At 40.4% G+C, this 20,416-nt stretch overlaps 7 protein-coding genes across 7 annotated transcripts; 4 read left to right on the top strand and 3 right to left on the bottom strand.

The window, feature by feature from the left end:
* Positions 1-197: 197 nt before the first annotated feature.
* Positions 198-2,368, top strand: BCIN_16g00130 (hypothetical protein). The gene has a single exon (XM_001555081.2). The coding sequence runs from the start codon at positions 853-855 to the stop codon at positions 2,293-2,295; it is 1,443 nt and encodes a 480-aa protein (XP_001555131.1). The 5' UTR covers positions 198-852; the 3' UTR covers positions 2,296-2,368.
* Positions 2,369-2,382: 14 nt separating this feature from the next.
* Bcprx3 lies at positions 2,383-3,890 on the bottom strand. The gene is made up of 3 exons (XM_024697766.1): positions 3,515-3,890; positions 3,245-3,426; positions 2,383-3,160 (listed from the first exon to the last, which is right to left on the bottom strand). Exons 1-3 carry the CDS (start codon positions 3,678-3,680, stop codon positions 2,717-2,719), a joined length of 792 nt encoding a protein of 263 aa, XP_024553582.1. The 5' UTR covers positions 3,681-3,890; the 3' UTR covers positions 2,383-2,716.
* Positions 3,891-3,921: 31 nt separating this feature from the next.
* Positions 3,922-7,052, top strand: BCIN_16g00110 (hypothetical protein). Its single transcript, XM_024697765.1, has 5 exons — positions 3,922-4,018; positions 5,047-5,753; positions 5,806-5,965; positions 6,015-6,204; positions 6,274-7,052. The coding sequence occupies exons 3-5, from the start codon at positions 5,899-5,901 to the stop codon at positions 6,419-6,421; spliced, it is 405 nt and encodes a 134-aa protein (XP_024553581.1). The 5' UTR covers positions 3,922-4,018; positions 5,047-5,753; positions 5,806-5,898; the 3' UTR covers positions 6,422-7,052.
* Positions 7,053-7,486: 434 nt separating this feature from the next.
* On the bottom strand, positions 7,487-8,246 carry BCIN_16g00100 (hypothetical protein). Its single transcript, XM_001555084.2, has one exon. It carries the CDS (start codon positions 8,039-8,041, stop codon positions 7,769-7,771), a length of 273 nt encoding a protein of 90 aa, XP_001555134.1. The 5' UTR covers positions 8,042-8,246; the 3' UTR covers positions 7,487-7,768.
* Positions 8,247-9,467: 1,221 nt separating this feature from the next.
* BCIN_16g00090 (hypothetical protein) lies at positions 9,468-10,494 on the top strand. Its single transcript, XM_024697764.1, has 3 exons — positions 9,468-9,627; positions 9,680-10,243; positions 10,302-10,494. The coding sequence occupies exons 1-3, from the start codon at positions 9,514-9,516 to the stop codon at positions 10,323-10,325; spliced, it is 702 nt and encodes a 233-aa protein (XP_024553580.1). The 5' UTR covers positions 9,468-9,513; the 3' UTR covers positions 10,326-10,494.
* On the bottom strand, positions 10,483-12,617 carry BCIN_16g00080 (hypothetical protein). Its single transcript, XM_024697763.1, has 3 exons — positions 12,256-12,617; positions 11,988-12,197; positions 10,483-11,934 (listed from the first exon to the last, which is right to left on the bottom strand). Exons 1-3 carry the CDS (start codon positions 12,510-12,512, stop codon positions 10,659-10,661), a joined length of 1,743 nt encoding a protein of 580 aa, XP_024553579.1. The 5' UTR covers positions 12,513-12,617; the 3' UTR covers positions 10,483-10,658.
* Positions 12,618-14,447: 1,830 nt separating this feature from the next.
* BCIN_16g00070 (hypothetical protein) lies at positions 14,448-17,162 on the top strand. The gene is made up of 8 exons (XM_024697762.1): positions 14,448-14,872; positions 14,925-15,397; positions 15,456-15,504; positions 15,558-15,574; positions 15,675-16,063; positions 16,116-16,508; positions 16,565-16,701; positions 16,761-17,162. The coding sequence occupies exons 1-8, from the start codon at positions 14,828-14,830 to the stop codon at positions 16,875-16,877; spliced, it is 1,620 nt and encodes a 539-aa protein (XP_024553578.1). The 5' UTR covers positions 14,448-14,827; the 3' UTR covers positions 16,878-17,162.
* Positions 17,163-20,416: the final 3,254 nt, after the last annotated feature.

Genomic DNA, 20,416 nt, shown 5'->3' with positions numbered 1-20,416 from the left:
TACCCCCCAGTGTAAAATTTCGGTTGAATGACTCGCTGTTCGAACTTCCTCCACGCGTCCCGAAAAAATAAAGAGCCCGATCAGCCTTTAAGTGACTGGTTACCCGACAATTCAATTTAATGATTCCTTTTTTTTTCAAACCGTTCACAGATTTATCAATGACCTATCAAATTACATCCTCAAAATAAAAAGACTTTGAAATTGATAATTTATCTTATCTTGTTTAGATTCTTCGTTGTACGATTCTTTCATCGCACAGACATCGTGCTACCTCTGACACATAATTTGGCATCGTAACAGTCGAGAAATCATTTTCACGGCAACCTATAAGGCTCTGTTGTTTCTCGAGTTATCTTGACCACTACGTACAGATATTCATACCAAGTCATGGCATTTATTCTCATAAAGTCATATATCACACATTATCACCATGCCATTATGCGTAAAGTGTAAGAGGTTTCGCACTTGGATCACTTCCAAGACTATAATCCAAGCTTCAAAGCCTCAGAATCAGTCAAGCTGGCCCATCTCATGGAATGGATGGGAACCCCATTTGCATCATCATGAAAATTTAGGAAGCCTCTAGCTTTTTGCTGATAAGAGCTGCCGGTTATGCCAGATGTTGTTGAAATTTCTGAACGGCGATCATTACTTGAATCTGGAGTCCTGACGCAAGTTCTCACTAGAGAATTCCCATGATTTGTATTTTAGCTTCAAGCTTCTTCGTGGGCGAAATGAAATGGTGATGTATGGGGTGCTCTGTTTACAACTCTACGTGCAGGGATATAAACACAGAATCTTGCCTTTAAAACATCACCAAGCACCAGATCCATTGGCATCAAGACAGCTAACATGGCAAGAGAATGGCTCAGAGAATGTTCAGAAAATCATGATGGATGTCGCGTACGATTCAACTCGAAGAGCCTCCCATCGAGGCTGATCGACGTTGGGCATCCCGATCAAAGTGGTGATTTTAGTGTGTCACATCTTATAGACACCCATGGATCTTTGCCTTCCGACGTTAAAACTGGGATGGATTGGCAGTACGTCACTTTGAGCCGTTGCTGGGGTAAATCGACGCACTTATCAACTAAGAAAGATACTTTGAATGAAAGGAAACACGCAATCCCGCTTAACAGTTTGAACAAGACATATGCAGACGCTGTACGCGTAACTAGAGAGGTACAAATGCGATATTTGTGGATCGATTCGCTTTGTATTATTCAGGACTTCGATGAAGATTGGATCGAAGAATCGTCCAAAATGTGCTTCGTCTACAATAACGCTAAATTCAACATCGCCGCTGCGGCAGCGCTTGACGGAAATAGCGGTTTCTTGCTCGAGAGATTGAGTGTTAAACTTGGTCATGTTATTCGCACAGAGAAAAAGACAACGGAGAGGTCTTTGTGGATTCAACCATCTATTAAAACCGGACATGCAACGGGAGAAGAGGGTATTTCTCTACCATGTCCACTTTTTGGTAGGGCCTGGGTACTTCAAGAAAGTATTTTGGCGGCTCGGACGCTTATATACTCACCTGTTGGTATGCACTTCCGATTTCGCATGAGCCAAAGATCTGACGAAGACCCAGCGAAAGATGCAGGCAACCTTGATATCTTTGTTAGTAGTAAGCTAGCTACCTTTCCTTACCTAGCTCTGGATAAAGGGCAACAACGATTCTATTCACCCCGAGAAATAGACATCTGGTATCAACTATTAGAAATATATTCAGGAAAGCAAATATTGCACAGAAAAGACAAGCTCCCAGCAGTTTCTGGTTTGGCGTATCAGCTCGGATCAATCATAGGAGATTCGTATCTTGCAGGCCTTTGGGCCCGCGATTTTCCACAAGCCTTATTATGCTGGCTGCCTTATAGAGCTAGCTGTGGATGTGTTCGTCGCTCCACGATGACGGCTGACTCTATATATGACGCCCCTTCATGGTCATGGGTATCGTGTTGTACCCTCTTCAACTATGCTCCAGCGGCTTTCAAGGGCACTGAACTGCTCACACAAGATATACCACTTGGTGATTACTCTTTTCCAGGTTCCGAGAATACAGATATTCTATGGGATGCAATGTTGGTAGGCGCCCACATAGACTTTGTTTCCAATCGCTATGGGCCAGTGAGAAGTGGATCAGTCACTATCAAAGGTCATCTTCTCAAAATTGATATTTCTTGCTTCGTAAGTCCATTTCGAGAAAATGTCGCAATTTACAACGAGTTGGTATTAGGGACGTTTTACGCCGATGCAAAATTGGACGTAAAAAAAAGTATTGGGCTCTTCTATTAGGATATGAGCGTCGCAATACCACCTTAAATTCTTGGATTTCAGCGAAACAACAAACTTTGGTGCTATTGAAACAGATGGGAGACGGAATGGAGCGGAGAATCTGCATGGGATTGATTTTGATGGACTTCGGATGTGGCTCATTCAAACGTGTAGCATACTTCGAGAAATTTGATGCGGAATGGCCACCTGAGACCAGACGTCGTAATCTGGTAATTTGTGGAGGCCTCGGGAGCATTTGCGTCATCGTTTCGAAGACTAGAATTTCTGTTGGCTGAGAGATGAATTTGATGAGGAGTATAAGTTGTGAAGTTTTAGCTACGATCTCAGTCGCTGAAGTAATGAGCCCTCATCTGTAATGCTAAGCATTTTTAATTCTATTGTCGTACAATGGTATCAGGATAGCAAAGATAGAACATAAATTTTACTGCCCGACGTTTGTAAACCTCAAATAAGGCTTTACCTCTCTAACCTTTCCAAATCTCTTCCGCGCATCTTCCGTCTTGACTGTTGGTGGCACAATAACATCATCTCCTACCTGCCAATCGATGGGTGTAGTGACACCTTTCTTATCTGCCGTCTGCAAGCTATCAATAACTCTTAGAACTTCCTTAGTATTTCGCCCACAGCTAGCTGGGTACATCATCGTAAGTCTGATCTTTTTGGCAGGATCGATCACAAAGACGGATCGAATGGTGAATGCAATGCCTTTTTGATCAATGTTGGTTGTGTCTTGAGCGTCAAGCATATCGTAGAGGTAAGCAACTTTGCGGTCCGCATCCGCGATGATGGGAAATTGCAGTGTGGTCCCAGAGACTTCGTTGATGTCTTTAATCCATTCTTTGTGGGAAGGGAGAGGATCTGCGGACTATTGTTTCGAACCAACCCCAGATATTAGCATACCGTATGTGTCAGACGGAGCTTCTATAATTGTCGTGAAATGATAGCATACCAAACCAATCATGTTCACGTCCCGTTTCTCAAATTCATCCTTCAGTTTCGCAAAAGCACCAAGTTCGGTCGTGCAAACTGGAGTGAAGTCTGCGGGGTGGGAGAACAAAACTGTCCATCTATCGCCGATAAACTTATGAAAATCAATAGGGCCTTGGGTTGTTTCGGCTTGGAAGTTGGGTGCTGTGTACGAGGCAGTTGTTAACATTCAATTGAATCACAGACCAAGTCAAGCTTCTTAGGAAAGATGGAGTAATCAACAAGACCATACCTTCGGAACCCAATCTCAATCGCGGTTGCTCTGGTAAAGTGTTTGTGGCCAGGAATCGTCGCGGAAGAGGGGCAACAACTTGAGCTCTGAAGGAGTTCTGAACAAGAGAAGCACGGGGCAATGCACGAATTGTTCTTGGAACTACACGAGCGAAAATAGTTGACATTGTGATCCGATTGAATGAGAAGACTGCAGGTTCGAGGGAGTGAAGCTGTTGATGTGTGTTTTGACTCGGTTGAATAAGATGGCAACGACGAACAGCTTGAATGATGTGTGACGTGATGGTGGTGATGGTACTTCATGGGTAGGGACGCTAAAATGCAAGGCTAGGGAATAAGATGTGGGGTAAGATTATAGTTAGACCAAGTACGTTCTCTGAAACTAACGAGGGAACTTCGCCAACTTCAGACTTCAAACTTCATTCTACTTCAGGAATCTTTCCATTGATAAATCGTCTCGAACTATGTATTTACATTCAATCTATGTTCAATGGGCCAACTCATGGTATGTACTTATCTGGATGTATGTTGATGCTTTCAGTGACTATTTTCTGAGAATTGTGTATATATGCATGTCTGAATGTTGCATTCTTTCCCATGTGGATAATGGGACCCTCCTTAAAGATAGACTCGCAAGGAGATATTTGTCATAAAATTTTCAGGGATTTTGATGCTAGTGGCAACTAATCTTTTGGACACAGCGCTCGTAAGTTCAAGTTGGCGAGCAGCCGTTGTGACCCTTTATTTTTTGATGCTATGATGCTAATGGAAGGTTGACGTTCAAAAGAGAAAGCTGATTTTATTTGTTTTTGCTGCTTTGCTATCGTTGATATCATTCTATTTGTTGCGTCAGTTATAAACTGTAGTGTATAAGCTACCGGTATTCATTTTCTTAACCTACTGGAGACGAAACAGATGAGAATTAGTAACAGTGTTACTCAGTACCACTGGATTATTTGTTCGAGCTCTAGCAGACATCATGCCATCGAAAGTGGCACTGTTAGTAAATGCCGCGTGATATGCATGTTTTGCCGCTCAATTGACAGATACTGGCTGCACCCAAACTTGCGCAAAATGCTTACAATGACAGCCGTCACATATCACCACTTTTCCTATGTCAGAATGAATCTCAAGTCGAACCTTTCATTTCCATATTGATTTGTGGATATGCCTAGTCTTGCCTTCCAATGGATTCTACCGCACGGAAAGAACAGTTGTCAATGTGTTCTGTGCTGTAGGAGAATACATTAGCAAATCGAACCCTTTGTTTCTAGCAGTCTAAGACGGGCTCCTATAAAGTTGTCCTACTCTAAATGACGATGATTTTCGCATCCCCACACACTAAGATTTATTTACGGATTTGAGATGTGGGAGGATTTAGCCCCTTCATAATAATTGCGGCGTTTACTACACAACTGCCTTTTGGAGACTTTCACATGCCGAAGATACCCATGTTCAGTCATGCATACTAGCCAATTCACTGTTTTTATTTATGAAGGACATTTTTAATTTTGATCTAATTAATGGTGCCAGGATTGAAACACTCAAGGCCGGTGTTGTTGATTTAGCGATAAATCGACTCTAACAGAAACGGTTCGAAAACAGGAGTTTTCCTTCCCCCTAGTTCTTGGCGTATAATGATCCCGGCTTGGCGGAAGTTCAAAAATTTGACCAGATTACGACACATTCCTAACTAGTCGATTAGACCACGCAAATATTGATATAAGGGCTTCATCATGTCTGTTAGAGAGGTGTGGAGACGTGGGGATGCGCAGGTCGGAGTGGAGACTTCTCTACAGCGTTACAGATGAAGTGGTGAATTCAGAGTTTGAGAGACTTTCGAAAGAATAGATCAGAGAAATTTTTTGCAGTAAAACTTTTTTCATGGCAACGCTGTCTATAAAAGCCTTCACGACATCCTGACAATTTCAGCAAACTATCAGTTTAGTCTTCTTCGCTCTCCTTTTTCTTAACTTGTACGCTATGATTTACTCCGGCCTTCTCAGTAAAGTTGTTGCGGCAGCATATGTCTTTCAGATATCTATTGCACATCCTGGTCAAACCATGCAAGATCTGTAAGGTGAGATTATTGCCTAATATCTTCTTTGATGATATGAGGGTGCCTTAAGATCGTAGCCACTGTGCGGATATCCTTCAAAAGCGTGGTTCTGAGGACAGAAACAGTGAGCGTATTGCGGCCACTGTGGCCAAAGTTCGCGCTGACCTTGGACTCCCAAAGAGTAAGTCTTAGTGCGTTCTAAGACCAAGAATAGATCTTAACTAAGCACACAGAGAGAGTACCCATCAAAACTAGAGCCACAAGTCCTGTTAGCATCTCGCATCTCGCATCTCTCTGGCCTCAATGTCACACCTACTACGCCCAACATGGAAGAGATGATTTATTGCAATTCTTCCTGTATTTTGTCACTTGAAGGAGAGACAGGCCCTTTCTGTGAGTTTATATTTAGCTGTGAATTAGTCCCTCCACTAACAATGGCCAGACGTATCAGGAGAGCATATCCGTAGCAATCTTCGCGAAACTCAGGCTGGCGTTCCTCTTGTTATAGACGGCCAATTTCTTGATAGCACTGCATGCGAGCCAATACAAGATCTTTACTGGGATATTTGGAACTGCAATTCTACCGGCATTTATGGCGGTATTCCAGCCAGCCCTATAAATGATAACGTCGGGTATGCATCTAATATAAACAAGACTTTCCTCCATGGTCTTCAAGCAACGGACGCTAACGGGTGGCACAGTTTACCTCTCTCTTCCCTGTACATTATGCGGGTAAAACAAATTATATGCATGTCGCTGCACATATTGGAGGTACCGTGTTATCGAATGGAACATACACTAGCGGCAAAGTCTCCCATATGGGACAGGTGTTTTTCGATCAGAGCTTGATTACCAAGGTGGAAGCTTTGTCTCCTTTTAATATCAACACACAAAGGTTGGCCACAAATGCCGCCGACAGAGTTGTGGCTGCTGAAATATGTATCTTTTTCGCATGTCTTCCTTGTACTAGTCATTTTCTCGTGTGATGAGTTTTTGTGACAGAAGTATTATGCTAATTCAGTCCCTTAGATCGCTGGTGGCTCGGCCCCATTCTTCAACTATGTCTTGCTTGGTGACACAGTATCTGATGGGATTTTCGCTTAGATCGCCTTTAGTGTAAATCATAGTGTAACCTACACAGCTAGTGCTGCTGCAAGACTCACTGCTAATGGTGGTGCTCCCATTGCTGGAGGAGGTCGCCCACCTACTGCACAATCAGACAAGAATGTATCTCATTGAGATATTAAAGAACCATTCAATTCTGAACCCTCTTTACTCATTGTTTTAATGCTAGTAGCTATTTGGGACCCTCTCTTGGTGATTTATTTCGAGTTCTATTGATGGATTCATTTCAGTCAGAGGCAACCTCAGAAGAGGAAAGCGGCGTGTTTGAATGATAAGCCCAGATTGGTGTTCTTATGGTGGACTGAAATGGAATGCATATAAATTTCTCACAGTGTTTTGTTATGTTATAAACTACACACTTCTTGGTAATGATCAGATTCATGGTGATATCTTGTGTACTCATTTATGATCGTTGAAGTCTACTTCGATTGCTGTCCTCTTATGTTGCTAAAATCCCATTCCAACATTGAGAAACCTTAAGTAACTTCTTTGATCTATGAAGAATCTCAATATTAATCTTCTTTTCACGCATACTCAAATAATTAATTAATTACTTTAATTTTCACTTCAACCGAATCCTTAAAGATTCCCTCCAATCTCCTTTATTTGGCACTTAATATCGTGAGATTACAACCCATTGATGTCAAATTATCCCAAACATCAATCCACGCGCAGCGACTTGCAACTATTAAACTTAGAAGCATAGATAAATCAACCAAAGTCTCCTCGGGTACCATTTCTTAGGAAATTCTGGCAGCATTGAAGAGGATTTTGATTGTCTCGATGGCATGGAGCGTATCTGATTCTAATCATGATTTGGTTTGTGTTTGTGGTCTACTCGGTAAAGTTATCTTCCTTTGTAACATTCGAAGTCATAGGGTCTGAATGGATATTGTTCCCGATGAGTAAATTAGTCACTTCGTTTGCGGCCCCCTTGGATGAGACCATAGCTCCACTGGCAATTGTATTAATCTCACCACTCCCCCACTCCCCCGCTTTCTTATTGGCCTCTTTATTTTCAACTTTCATCTCTTTAAATCCCGCGTTCTTGAATTCCTTGTTCACTGTCCCTCATATTTGAAGTCTTGCCCAACAGTCCTGACGGATGCGTTCAACTCCAAGCTCGTGTTCGAGATCATCCTTCGACTTTTGGCGGATCGCCTTCATTTCCTCAATCTCTAAAGGTGCTCCCTTCTTCTCTTCCGCGATCCTACTTTCATAAAGGTATCTCTCGAAACGAGTGTCATCTTTGAGTGACGCAGATATAGCGGGAATTATGGCTTCGAGACCGGCGGTCCAGTCGTAATCCCATGGCTCGGTTGCGTCGTTGGCGTGGTGGGACATCTCAGGTGGATAAGTCTTGTGTGTCAGGTAAGTGGGTCAATCATTCGAAAATGGGTAGAATTAATAGGGATACAACCGGAGTATAAAGTTGTTACTTATACCATATACATCACCTACGCTCCAAAATTCAAGATATCTCTTAAATCAGCTCATTTCATCTGGTAATTCATGCCTAGCGCGTCGCTGCTTTCTCCTTTTTTCTCTCGCACCAAACGAGACTTCGTTCTTGTCAGAAGAAACTTTGAATCAACATATGTGAAAGAAAACATGTCAACTCTGGATTCGTCAGAACTCAATAGTTTCAGCTGGTGGCCAGTGGCCGACTTGAGAACAGACAATATTTGCAGCCATTCGGACGAGTGCTCTTTAAAGTAGGAACTGGACCTGGATATTGAAGAGCTTGGATCCCATTGATTAGTAAGATAGGTGCATGTGAGAGTATGCAATTGGATATAGAAGCCCATTTTTATCAAACCTAGCGATGTTTCATTAATACATTTAGAAATGAATATCGCAATTAGGACGCATGTATTGGAAGAAGATTTAGGCCAATTGATGATTCAAAGGCTCTCACTATCGAAGTTTGTTCTGGACTGTCAAGGCCCCCCTAAGTAGTCATTTTGCTGTGACCGCTGATAAATATCATCATTTAGGCATCAGACCACTTGGAAAGCGACCGCACTGCTTTTTTGGGGGAAGAAACTGGTCAGTTGTTGCGCATTGTAATTGAACGCATCTGTGTCGGATTTTAAGAAGCAAAGATAAAAAGAAGTCCTCATCTTATAGCAGTACTACAAAGTCTTCATCGATAACATCTAGCCAGAACAGATAGTAATGAACATTCCGAATCTATGTTGCAAGTAAAAACGAACTCCGATTCAGAAATTTCTCAACCTGCTACAGCCGGTTGCCAGTCCAACCGACTTTCTACAAAATTTTCCACTGCTAGTATAGTATTAATACGCTAGCAATACAAAATCTCTATAACTAAAACTACAAACGATATGGTCAAATACTATCACGCCAGTCTCCACACGGGGAATTGGCAAGTCCGTACCGTCAATAGGCCGTCTTAGGAGCCAGAAATGTGGTAGAGCTGTGTATGTGATAGCCTCGGCATGAAGAAGAACGTGAAAAATGAAACCTTTCCTAGCACATGAAAACGGATCTCGATTTGCTTCAGATTCTCAATATCAAGATCCAAAGATAGATATGATATATGCAAGAACGATTGTTGAAGTACTAATACGAGAAGGAATTGTGGCTATGCCCCCACTTAACAGCACTCGCACCCGCACATAATGCAACGTTAATCACACACCCCACAGCCACGATACTGCGCCTATCTACTCACAGAAATTCCACGGCATGGGTATTCTAGATAATAGATAATGAGTCTCGTCATGCAATTTGGTTATAACATTTAGAAAATTTAAATTTGAGACCGGCCAGTTCTAGATTTCAAGCCGAAAATGAATCGACCACAACAAAATCGGGTGTCTTCCGGGCTAGCGCCTAGGAGAAGACGATACAATATTTTGTTCTTTGGAAATACTGGGTCTGGGAAAGCTGGCATGAAGAATAAGGTAAAGCCCAAAATTTTGAGACTTAATGAGAGTGGAGTTGACAGGAAGGTAGATTGTTTACAATGATTTCCGTGTGTCCAGTGATCCCTACGATCCGACTCTCGAAGATAGTCATCAAACATACATCACTATCGGTTCCGAGCAATGTATCGTAAATATTGTGGAATTGAATTACGATGTTCAATATTCTGGTTTGTTTGAGCCACTGATTAGAGACGCCGATGGGATAATTTTGATGTATTCAATCTGTTCGCCCGAATCCTTCTCTGTTCTGGAAGCCCTCTGGACTCTTGTGAAACATGTGAAGGTTCCAGAAAAGAAGGGGTTATATGTGGAAGTAGTCGGGACTATGAGTGATCTGTGGGAAAAAAGACGTGTCAAGACTGAGGATGGGAAGGCATTAGCCGAAAGGCTAAATTGCGGGTTCTCAGAATGTTCTGCAAAAGAAGGCGAGAATTGTGACGTTCTAATTGAGAATTTGATTAGAAAGGTTATAGTTGGGCGTGAGCAGGAGCAGATATTGAGGGACGCGAGACGGAGAAAAGAAGACGATGAGAGGGAAGAAAGAGATAGAAAGAAAAACGGGGTTGTGAAGAGGGTTTTGAAGAGATGTGTGGTATGGACTTTTCATCGCACTTGACAAATACACGAGGGCTTGCTGACCAGAAAAATAGGAAATAATGACCATGGGAACTTAGCTCGAGAGAGTTTTGATACCACAGCACGAAATGATGGAACATTTAATGATTAATCAAACTGAAGATACTGTACTCAATATTGCATTTGCTGAGTGCTGTGACTCTTCACTTAGACTTAGTAGTTAAGGTGATGTTGAAATTGAAGATACGACCAGTCTGGCTATTTGCATGATTCAGAGTCAAGAATTTTTTCTTTCAAAGAAACATAGCTATAAAATGCTGTTTTGCTGCATAAATGTTTTTCATTTGAAGCCCAGAAAAAGCTCGGTTTCAGGTGACATCTAATTTGCAATAGGCATAACCCCTCTCGCCAACATTCGGCATGGTTAGCACTCACATAGTCGTGTTACCTGTCCGGCACATTCTCCCATCAGCTGCTATACTCCATGCCTCACTACCCACTGCAGTTGTGGCGTAAAATAATTGATCTGGATCCCATTTATTTTTTATACCTAGTAACTTGCGGTAATTCTTCCCATAGAAAGTTTGCTGCCAGTCTGGCTGTCTGAAATTACCTTCGTTCAAATAACTTCCTCCCCCAGGAGTGAGCACTTCGAATTGTGGGATAATCTCATTAATCATATGATATTGAGCAGCTACCATCTCAGATATTGACGCAGAATAGTTCCATGGTGTAGTCAAGATGACATGGATTAAGGTATCACGCCAAGCTGGGAGTAAAGCGTTATCGACGGTAGATGTAATGTAAGGAGATGAGACGTTCAGAGCTACACCTGTATAAGGTATACCCGCAGTTGTAATATTACGAATAGTTGCGACGTAAGCTTTATTGTTTTTCTGGACGACACTTCTTGATATCAATCGACCACCTCCGGTGTTGACTCCTGGTCCACCCCAAGGACCATAAGGGAGAGGCCCAAGAGATTGATTGTAGTGATCAAGATATGTTGGGTATTGTGTGTAGGCGACTGTAAAATTGATGCCAAGAGTTGTGAGTTTGTCTGTGAAATTGGCCAAGAGAGCTTGGACATCAGCTTTGGTCTTGTTATATGCCGTCATACCGATAATTCGGAAAACTGAAGATGAAGCCCCATAGCCAATCATAGTTCCTGCATCGACCATTCCAGGAAGATAAGTATGAAAGGCTTCGACACCATTCCAGAAAGTTTCAATGCTCGTATTGCCACCAATTGCCGAAAATCCTAAAGAGGCACCACTGACTATTGTGTCAGGATATACTCTCACGGTAAGAGATATGATCACTCCATATGTACCTCCACCACCGCCACTTAAAGCCCAATAAAGGTCTTTGTTTTCGGTTCGTGAGGCAGTGACTAGGTTGCCGCCGGCCGTCACAACTTCCCACGAAAGCGCTTGATCGGCACCCATGCCAAAATTGCTAGAGAGTGCCGAGTGACCACCCCCTTGTGTATATCCTCCGGCGATTCCAACTGTAGGACATTCACCACCCACTGTCACAAAACCTGCATCATGAGCAGCCTCTAACGCTTCAAATCCCTGAATGCCGGCACCAATCTTCATGGCCTTTCCGGTAAAATAATTAGATTTCCAGCCAGAAAATGATATATTTTTCAAGTTATGAGTCCAAACAGCCAATGAACCTGCACCGGTTGACTTGCCCAAATAGCTCAAATAATATTAGCCAATGCTGAGCATTGAAGTTTCTTGAAAAAAACTTACTCGTGACCAGTATTCCGAATTACAAAACGGATGTTATGATTCTTTGCGAACTGAACAGCAGCAACGGCATCATTGGGTGTCGACACATTAACAGCATAATTGACCAAATTTCCTAACCGGCAAGGACTTAGTTCGGGAGAAAAGGGGTTGCAGCTCTGATTTCCAAGTGTCGCAAAGTATGGAGCTACCAAGGAGGAAGATGAATTCCAACTAGATTTAAAATTAGAAATTCCGCATGATATAAATGACAATGCCGCGAACGACTTACTGCAGACTTGGGTTTGCCCAGTTCGCTTGTAAATACGCGCATTGCGTTGAATTGTAGTTAGGGCCATGGCAAGGGCTTGCGATAGGCACCGTAGCTAGTAGCTTACCATTGACTGTATTGTTGAGATTGTTCCACTCTGTTACAGATGGCCATGATTGGTCGCCAGGCAGCGCTCTACAGTTGTTGTTTTGAACAGTCTGCGCAGATGATGTGAGAAACAAACGAATAAGAAGAAAGAGAACTCTATGAAACGCCATCGTCTGAATCATGTTTGTCTCAATCCTACTGAAGGGTAGAAGGCTGAAAAGTTGTTAAGAAAGTTGTCAAGATGAAGTTAATTGTACCTATATATGTATTTCATCGTGGTGTGATTCTTGTATCTTCAAGGAGGGGTAATTCTCAGCTGGCTGCAGGTACTAGTGCCAAGAAGAGAGAAATCAATCGATTTGGATCCACGTCATGCCTTCTATTTTGTCCCTCGTCCAATAAGGCGTGTCGACTTACACGTGGCTATTATCTGGTACGCATGGCTACCCACATCTCATGAATTGCACAATCTAAAAGCAATTTAAGCGTTTATGATTCATGATTTTACCAATAGAATTGCCGCCTTTCCATGTCTCCGTCGCCCTAGATGGAATGAATTGTATGTGTAGGAAAGCCGGGGTCTCTCATCATCAACAACCACGAAACCATGATAGCCCTGTATCAACAATTGACTTCGTGGATTCTGCATTGCCAATCATGGAAATGACATGTTATTCTAAGATAGCAGGTTGCTGTGCGATTGTCGGGAAAATCGAACGCAAAGTTTCTACACTTCGATAGACTTAACATCGAAATGATGAAGTGCTCTCGGAAGGAGTTTCAATGGCAACAACTCAATAGACCAAAAGCCTTACTTTTTTAGTTTAGGAGATATCAAAATGAATGAAAACTTTGATCCAGATTCAATTATGAAGCAGGATTGTCATTAAATTTTCTCTTCTTTTCGCGGGCTTAGTTTTCAGATTTTCTGGACAGTCCCGAGTGTGGTATCGACGCCTAAATCAGAGCGAGCGACGAGCAGGTCATTTCTCATCTTTATCAAACTACGACAACTGAGGACAATATAAGAACATGGTACTGGTATGCCATATCATCAACCGAGAATGATTTGGAGACTTCCACAATGTAAATAATTGATCGTGCCCTTACGCAACAGAAAAATCCCTTCAGTGGCACTGTCTGGTAAATACAAACAAAGAGAAATGAAATTCAAGAACTTGCATAACTTGAGTTTGAATTTAGTGATAGCGAAACATTCATTCGAAACCCGTTTGATAATTGAACCACCAATAGAGTCTTGAGGAGTACTCACTCACCAGATAGACACAATGAACCCTACGTTAAGTCACTACTCAACATTTGGGACAGCAATGTCGTTGATTTTAGGTTGGATTTTGAACACCAAAAAAGATTGGACTGGAATTTTGAAGATGCTCTAGAAAATCCATTTCGAGGAGTTCAATGTGAGATCTATTTCGTTCACGGCATGCATACTACTATACTGAGCAAAGTGCCGCTCATTGAAATTATCCACACGATAATTGAATCCATTCTATAAACGGAAAGAAATGAAAAGTTGAATATTGTTTTTGAATGTGGATTTCCAGTCAAAGCTAAGTACTGAGTTGATGGAGAAAGATCTCACACCTCAAAAGCGGTTAAAGTGTTACAAGATAATATCATCTCAAACAAATAACCAATCATAATCGAGACAGCCAGTCTTGAAGATTGAAAGGCTTTCACGATTCTGGGTTCGTTCTATCCACGAAAATCAAGAAAGAGTTTAAACAGCTGCCAACAGTGTTACAGCCGAAATACAACCCTGAGAACACTAGATTTGATATTTATCTGAATGTAAATCTAGAACCATGAAAGACTTGTTTCACCAGAAAGTTGTCACAATGCGGGCCTTGTACTTCCGTGAACAAGATAAGAACATACGAGCAAATCATATAAGGGCTAGGCAAATAACCGTCTTTAGTGTTACCCCGGATCGCATGATAGGGTCTTCAGCCACTAAGCCTATAAGTGAGCTAGCTCCGGGGGCGCCCAGCTAACCCTCAATCTCAATTGAGTAAAGCCTCCGATATAAGAAGTAATCCTTGTAAAACTTATTGCCTTGGGGCATCTTGGAACAATCATTTGATCTTCATACATCTCGAAATCTTGGTTAAACGCGGAGAGTACTGGTTCCGTTTTCTTTTGGGTGGTATGAGTTGCTTTGTAGTTTGTATTGTGCGCTTTGGAAAGCATTTGGGCCTAGAGCTTGACTGAAGAAATATGAAGAGCGAGGTTGTACATAAAGTATCAGGGTTCCCTTCCCATAAATTGATGCAAATCTAAATCGACCCGTCAATGATAGTAAACTGTGATGGCAACCGCTCTATATCATGATTAGAGGCACGTCTGATTAGCCGCAAATATCCAAGATCTCAATAACTCAGTTTTACTTCTTGAATATCTACAAACATCCACACGTCCGTTCTTGTAAAGGGTCGCTGCTTGTCAGGGAGCTGTTTTCACCATGTCCGTGGATGAAAAGATAGGTGGGGTGACGCATCAAGAAAACGTAAGGTTCAAAAGGAAAGAAAGGAACGATGTAACTAATGAGCTGAGCATAGAACAATGAAAAGCATGTGTCCCAAGTTAAAGTGGTGAAAGGCGATGAGGCTTTCGCGCAAGCGATGTTGAAGGAGCCTCCCAAAACATGGTCAGGGCGATCGTTCATTCTATACGCTTGTGCGCTAGTGGCATTCTTTTGCAGCACTTGCAACGGATTCGATGGCTCTATGTTCAACTCTCTTCTCGCAATGGAGCAATTTAGAACTTACTTCAACGTGGCCAACAATGGCGCTTGGACTGGCATCGTCACTTCCATGTATTCAATCGGCAGTGTGGTAGCTATTCCTTTTATTGGGCCGGCCATCGATACTTGGGGAAGAAAGATCGGAATCTATATCGGAGCTACATCGATTGTATTGGGAACTATAGTCCAATCTACCACACTTCACTCGAGCAATGTAATAGGGCAGTTCATGGGCGGTAGGTTTTTGCTCGGATTTGGCGTGGGAATCGTTGCATCAGCGGGACCAATGTATGTAGTGATAAGTCTCAGACCAACTTGTAAACAGTATTAGCTAACTCATCACAAGGTATGTTGTCGAAACATCGCATCCTGCCCACCGAGGTGTTGTCACTGCTGTAAGTCAAGTGTATTTTTGTAAAGATAAAACATTGACTGACTTGACTCATAGTTCTATAATACATTCTGGTTAGTTTATCTCACAAACAATGTCGTTCAGGCTCTTCAACGGAATAACCTTTCCTATCTCCATCACATACCTTATAATTTCCAGGCTAAATATTCTAAGGTTTGTTGGCTCAATTCTTGCTTCGGGATCTGCACGAGCAAGTGCAGACCTATCCGGTAATCGGTCCTGGCAAGTTCCAGTTTGGCTACAAATGGCATTCCCAGGTCTTTGTATTGTCTTAGTATGGGCTCTACCCGAGAGTCCACGTTGGCAATACGTGCATGGACAGAGAGACAAGGCGAAAGCGATGCTTACAAGATACCACGGAGAAGGAAACCCAAATAGCATTTGGGTCGAAATGCAGCTTCATGAATACGAAGAGTACCTAGAGCTGGATGGAGCAGACAAACGATGGTGGGATTATCGTGCATTATTCAACGACAAAGCATCAAGATATCGTTTGGCATGCAACTGCACGATTGCTATTTTCGGACAATGGGCTGGCAATGGTACAGGATCCCCTCCGTTTTGTCGATCTGGTTATATTGACTTTGCGCAAAGGTCCAATCTCATACTTCATTTCGGCTGTTCTTGATACAGCAGGAATCACGGACTCCATCACACAACTCAACCTTAACTTAGGTTTAAATATTATGCAGTTTGGCTTGGCTTTGTTTGGTGCTTCCCTCGTAGATAAAGTAGGTCGTCGTCCTTTGCTTCTATTCGCAAACATTGGATGCGCTATAGTATGGATCGGAGCCACAGTTTCGTCATCAATCAATGCCAACACAGGTAGCAAGAGCAGTGGATCTGCTGTTGTGGCAATGATCTTCCTCTTTGACGCAATATTCAGTGTAGGCTTTACGCCGTTGCAAGCATTGTATCCTGTGGAGGTCCTGAGTTTCGAGATGAGGGCAAAAGGAATGGCATTTAGCAACTTTGCTGTATCGGCAGGTATGTTACTCTAACCTAGGAACACCATTTTTTTATAGAAACTAATGTTTTCATAGCGACCCTCGTGAACCAGTTCGCATACCCTGTGGCTTTGGAGAAGATCAAGTGGAAAACCTATCTTGTTTTTGTGCTTTGGTGCCCGATACAGGCACTTGTGATTTATTTCTTCATTCCTGAAACAAAGAACCGCACAGTAGGTTGACCTCAAAATTTGGACAGTAAAATGAGAATAAATCTAACGCTGCAGTTCAGTTGGAAGAATTGGATGATATCTTCCGGGCCAAGAACCCGAGGAAAGCATCTCTGGAGAAAAAGAAATTGGCACTTGACGATAGCGCAAATATCATTAAAGTGGAAGAAGTCATTTGAGCTAGTCATTTGAGCTAGTCATTTGAAAGGGCTTTGCAGTGATGGTCATTTGACCATTCCCCACGGGGCTAGAGAGCATCCGTCAATTTTTTAATGTCTTCTTTGCGTTTGTAATACACAGAGGGAAGTATCGAACTTTATCCCGAAAACTTTTTTTTTATAGTTGAAAGCAGCAGAGATATTTAATGACAAGCATTTCAATGATTGATTTGAGAATCTCGTGCAAGAAGTGAATATCATGATTTATGATTGTAGTGGTGGTCTTTTGTATTGTTGTTGGTGAGAGTTCGTAAGCAAGGCTTTATTACTATATTATGAGGTTATCTAACTAGCTAAGAGCCCGTTCGGATCGATTTTTTAGGCGATGTAGAGTTATATTTATTAGCAATATAAATCCAAATTAGCATTTACCAAATACAAATATTACTCAACAATCTATATTAATAATAAAATTAAAAAAAAGTGATTTGCCAAATATTAATATTGAACTATAAAAAGCTACAAAATATAAATTTATAAATTTTGAAAATTTATATAATAATCTTATTAAACCTCACTAAATCTATAATATAACTTTTATTAGCGTTTAATAACATTTGTCAACATTTGTTATTCTACATTTTATAGATTTACAAAATTTAGATTAAATTATTAATCAACAAATTATTTTGTTAACAAATTAAAAAAACGATCCGAACGGGCCCTAAATAGCTGAATTTTAGCACCATGACAAATCGCAATGTCCTAAGTGGTCTTTTGCAACACTGTAAAAGGGCAGAGGGTGATAGAGATCACATAAGAAAAGTCTTTGCATATAACATAGTTTATCAGCGAGCGGATCATATCACCAAGCGAATCATTTGAAAATACACCAAAATTAGCTATTTTTAAATATTCTTATTTTAATGACTAAACATTATTTTTGAAAAATAAAAAGATTGAAAATAATATTAAAATTGAATCTTTTTAAAAATCTAATTTTTATATATATATTTCTATTATATTCTAGAAAAAATAGAAATTGTTACAATTTTCATTACAAAAAAGTTATTTTTATAATAACTATTATAATAATTAGATTTTTTAATAAATAATTAGATTTTTATAGTATTTATATAATTAAATTTCAATATTTTCAGCTTTCTTTAAATTATATTATTATATAAAGAAAGTATACGATTATATACAAACAAATTTTATATACAAATTGAGTGATCCGCTCAGTAATATGATCCGTTTGTTAATAAACTGTATTATTATAATCAATTTAATAGCTAATATAGTTTATCAACGAGCGAATCATATCACCTAGCGGATTATTTGAAAATACATCAGAATTAGCTATTTTTAAATATTCTTATTTTAATAATTAATCATTATTTTTGAAAAGTAAAATGATTCAAAATAATAATAAAAATTTAGTTTTTAGAAATATAGTTTTTATATAAATATTTCTATTATATTAAATAAAAAATTGAAAATGTCACATTTCTCATTACAAAAAAACTATTTCTATAATAATTCCTATATTAATCCGAATTTTCAATAAAAAAATAGATTTTTACAATATCCTTATAATTCAATTTTATAAATTCAATTTTGAAATCTTTTTATTAATAAATAAAGAAAGTGCACAATTATATATAGATAAATTTTATATGTAAATTGAGTAATCCGCTCGCTAATATAATCCGCTCGCTGATAAACTACATTATACTTAGTAATTAAAGGTGAATCACTATATAGCAATAGCGAAATACAAGGACACACTTGGGCTAAAACACAATATAGAGTCAAAATAAAAGAGGAAGTAAAATCGATAATATTTTCAATCTACAAAAGGAGAAACTATAAATACTAAGTTTCCTTGTTACGTGACCCATAGGTCACGTGTTTTCCACGCACAGCACATCCTTCCAAGCAAGCGGACAGAAATCGATATGCCCTTGCTTTCCTCACTACAGATTCTGGGGAGTGCTACTCACCACAACAGCTGATATATCGAGATCCTCCAATCATTTACCAGTCCTTCTCGCATCTTCAGACCAATAATATAGCAGAAATTTTACCTCCTATTTCGAATTTCATGAACAATATCATTCAAGATCTTTTTCTCACCGCCGCAGCAGCTGCCCTCGATTATGCTGAGATAAATCTTGAGGCAACCAATCTGTCCGTATCAAATAACAATCTTCTCTGCTCTGATTTGGTTGAGATTTTGTAAAGATGCCATCGTATAAGATGTAATTTCGAAGCTGAGTAAATGGCTATCATGGCAAGAGTTGGCTTCTGGCGAACATATTTGATTGTAAACAATCAGAAATTCAATTATCCATGGAACTGATTTCTAAATTATTAAACAAGTATTTTAAACCGGCAATTCCTCGCAACTCTGATCATCTTGTCACTTCCTCCGGAGCCTGGTTTTTCCCTTGACGCTATCCCAACAAATTTCAGTGATTAACTATCATAGAAAGTGTGGGCACTTATCCTTAATGTCATGCTGGTGTCACAATGATTCTAGGATATCTAAGCTCTTTGTACACAGCTTTGACCTTCAAAACATTAATTCCTGCTCTTGAGACAGCATGCATCTCTTTTCCCGATCCAGAAGGATCAAAAGCTTGCTCATCTTGAATCCTCACACTCCTTTCAGAAAGTGTCATTCCAGGTCTAGTTTGCAGGAGTTGTTGGAGCGGAATGCAAAAAGAAAAGTCTGCATTACATCACTGACGAAATCTATGGTTGTTTTGAATTTAAATATGACTAGAGAGCCGAAAATTTTGATTTGGCTCTTTCAATACTAGATGGCTCTATGGAACCAGATTGGAAAGTAATCATTGACTGAAGTAAATTCAATGTTATTTGGAGTGCGAGGAAACTCTTCGGTCTGCCCGTAATCAAGTTAATAAGTAGGTCGCGGGTCTCGTAGGGGGGCGGGACTTGATGGTCTCAGGGGTTGCTTAGAGACTCAATCTAATCCTATGCTCCGTGCTGGCGCCATCATTTCAAATTATAATCAAACTTCCTCTCTACCTGCTCTTGTTCTTACCCATTTACTCAGATCCAATAAGCTTTCTTCTTTAAAATATAACAATAATCCTCTTCTCCAAAAATTGCAACTGACTTTTTTCTACATTTAATCACCTCGGAACATAATTACTCCCCGCAAATGCAGAGTTTGTTGTATTTGATTGGCTTGCGGAAGTCGTAGGGACGCGGAACGAAGAATTTGTCGTGAAAAAAATTAAAATAATACAAGGTGATAGTCAATCCTGGAAAGCAATTTGGCGGTGCTGAGAATGAGAAAGGTTGGGCGAGAATTACCGTTGCTGTGCCCGAGGAAGATTTCAAAGAGGGGACCGAGAGAATTCGGACATGTTTAGTCAAAAATCTGTTAAAATAGAAGAAGATAAGTTGAAACTTTTCATAGTTTCATGGGGTATATTTCCATCATTACCATCGCTATCATGTTGCAATTACATTCAACCAATGTGCATATTTACCCATTTAATATTTGTAGCATTGAAGCAAACTCT

This window comes from Botrytis cinerea, chromosome 16 (assembly GCF_000143535.2).
Source record: "Botrytis cinerea B05.10 chromosome 16, complete sequence".
NCBI lineage: Eukaryota > Fungi > Ascomycota > Leotiomycetes > Helotiales > Sclerotiniaceae > Botrytis > Botrytis cinerea.
The sequence above is the reverse complement of the archived record's forward strand: the minus strand, read 5'-3'. Positions and strand labels throughout refer to the sequence as shown.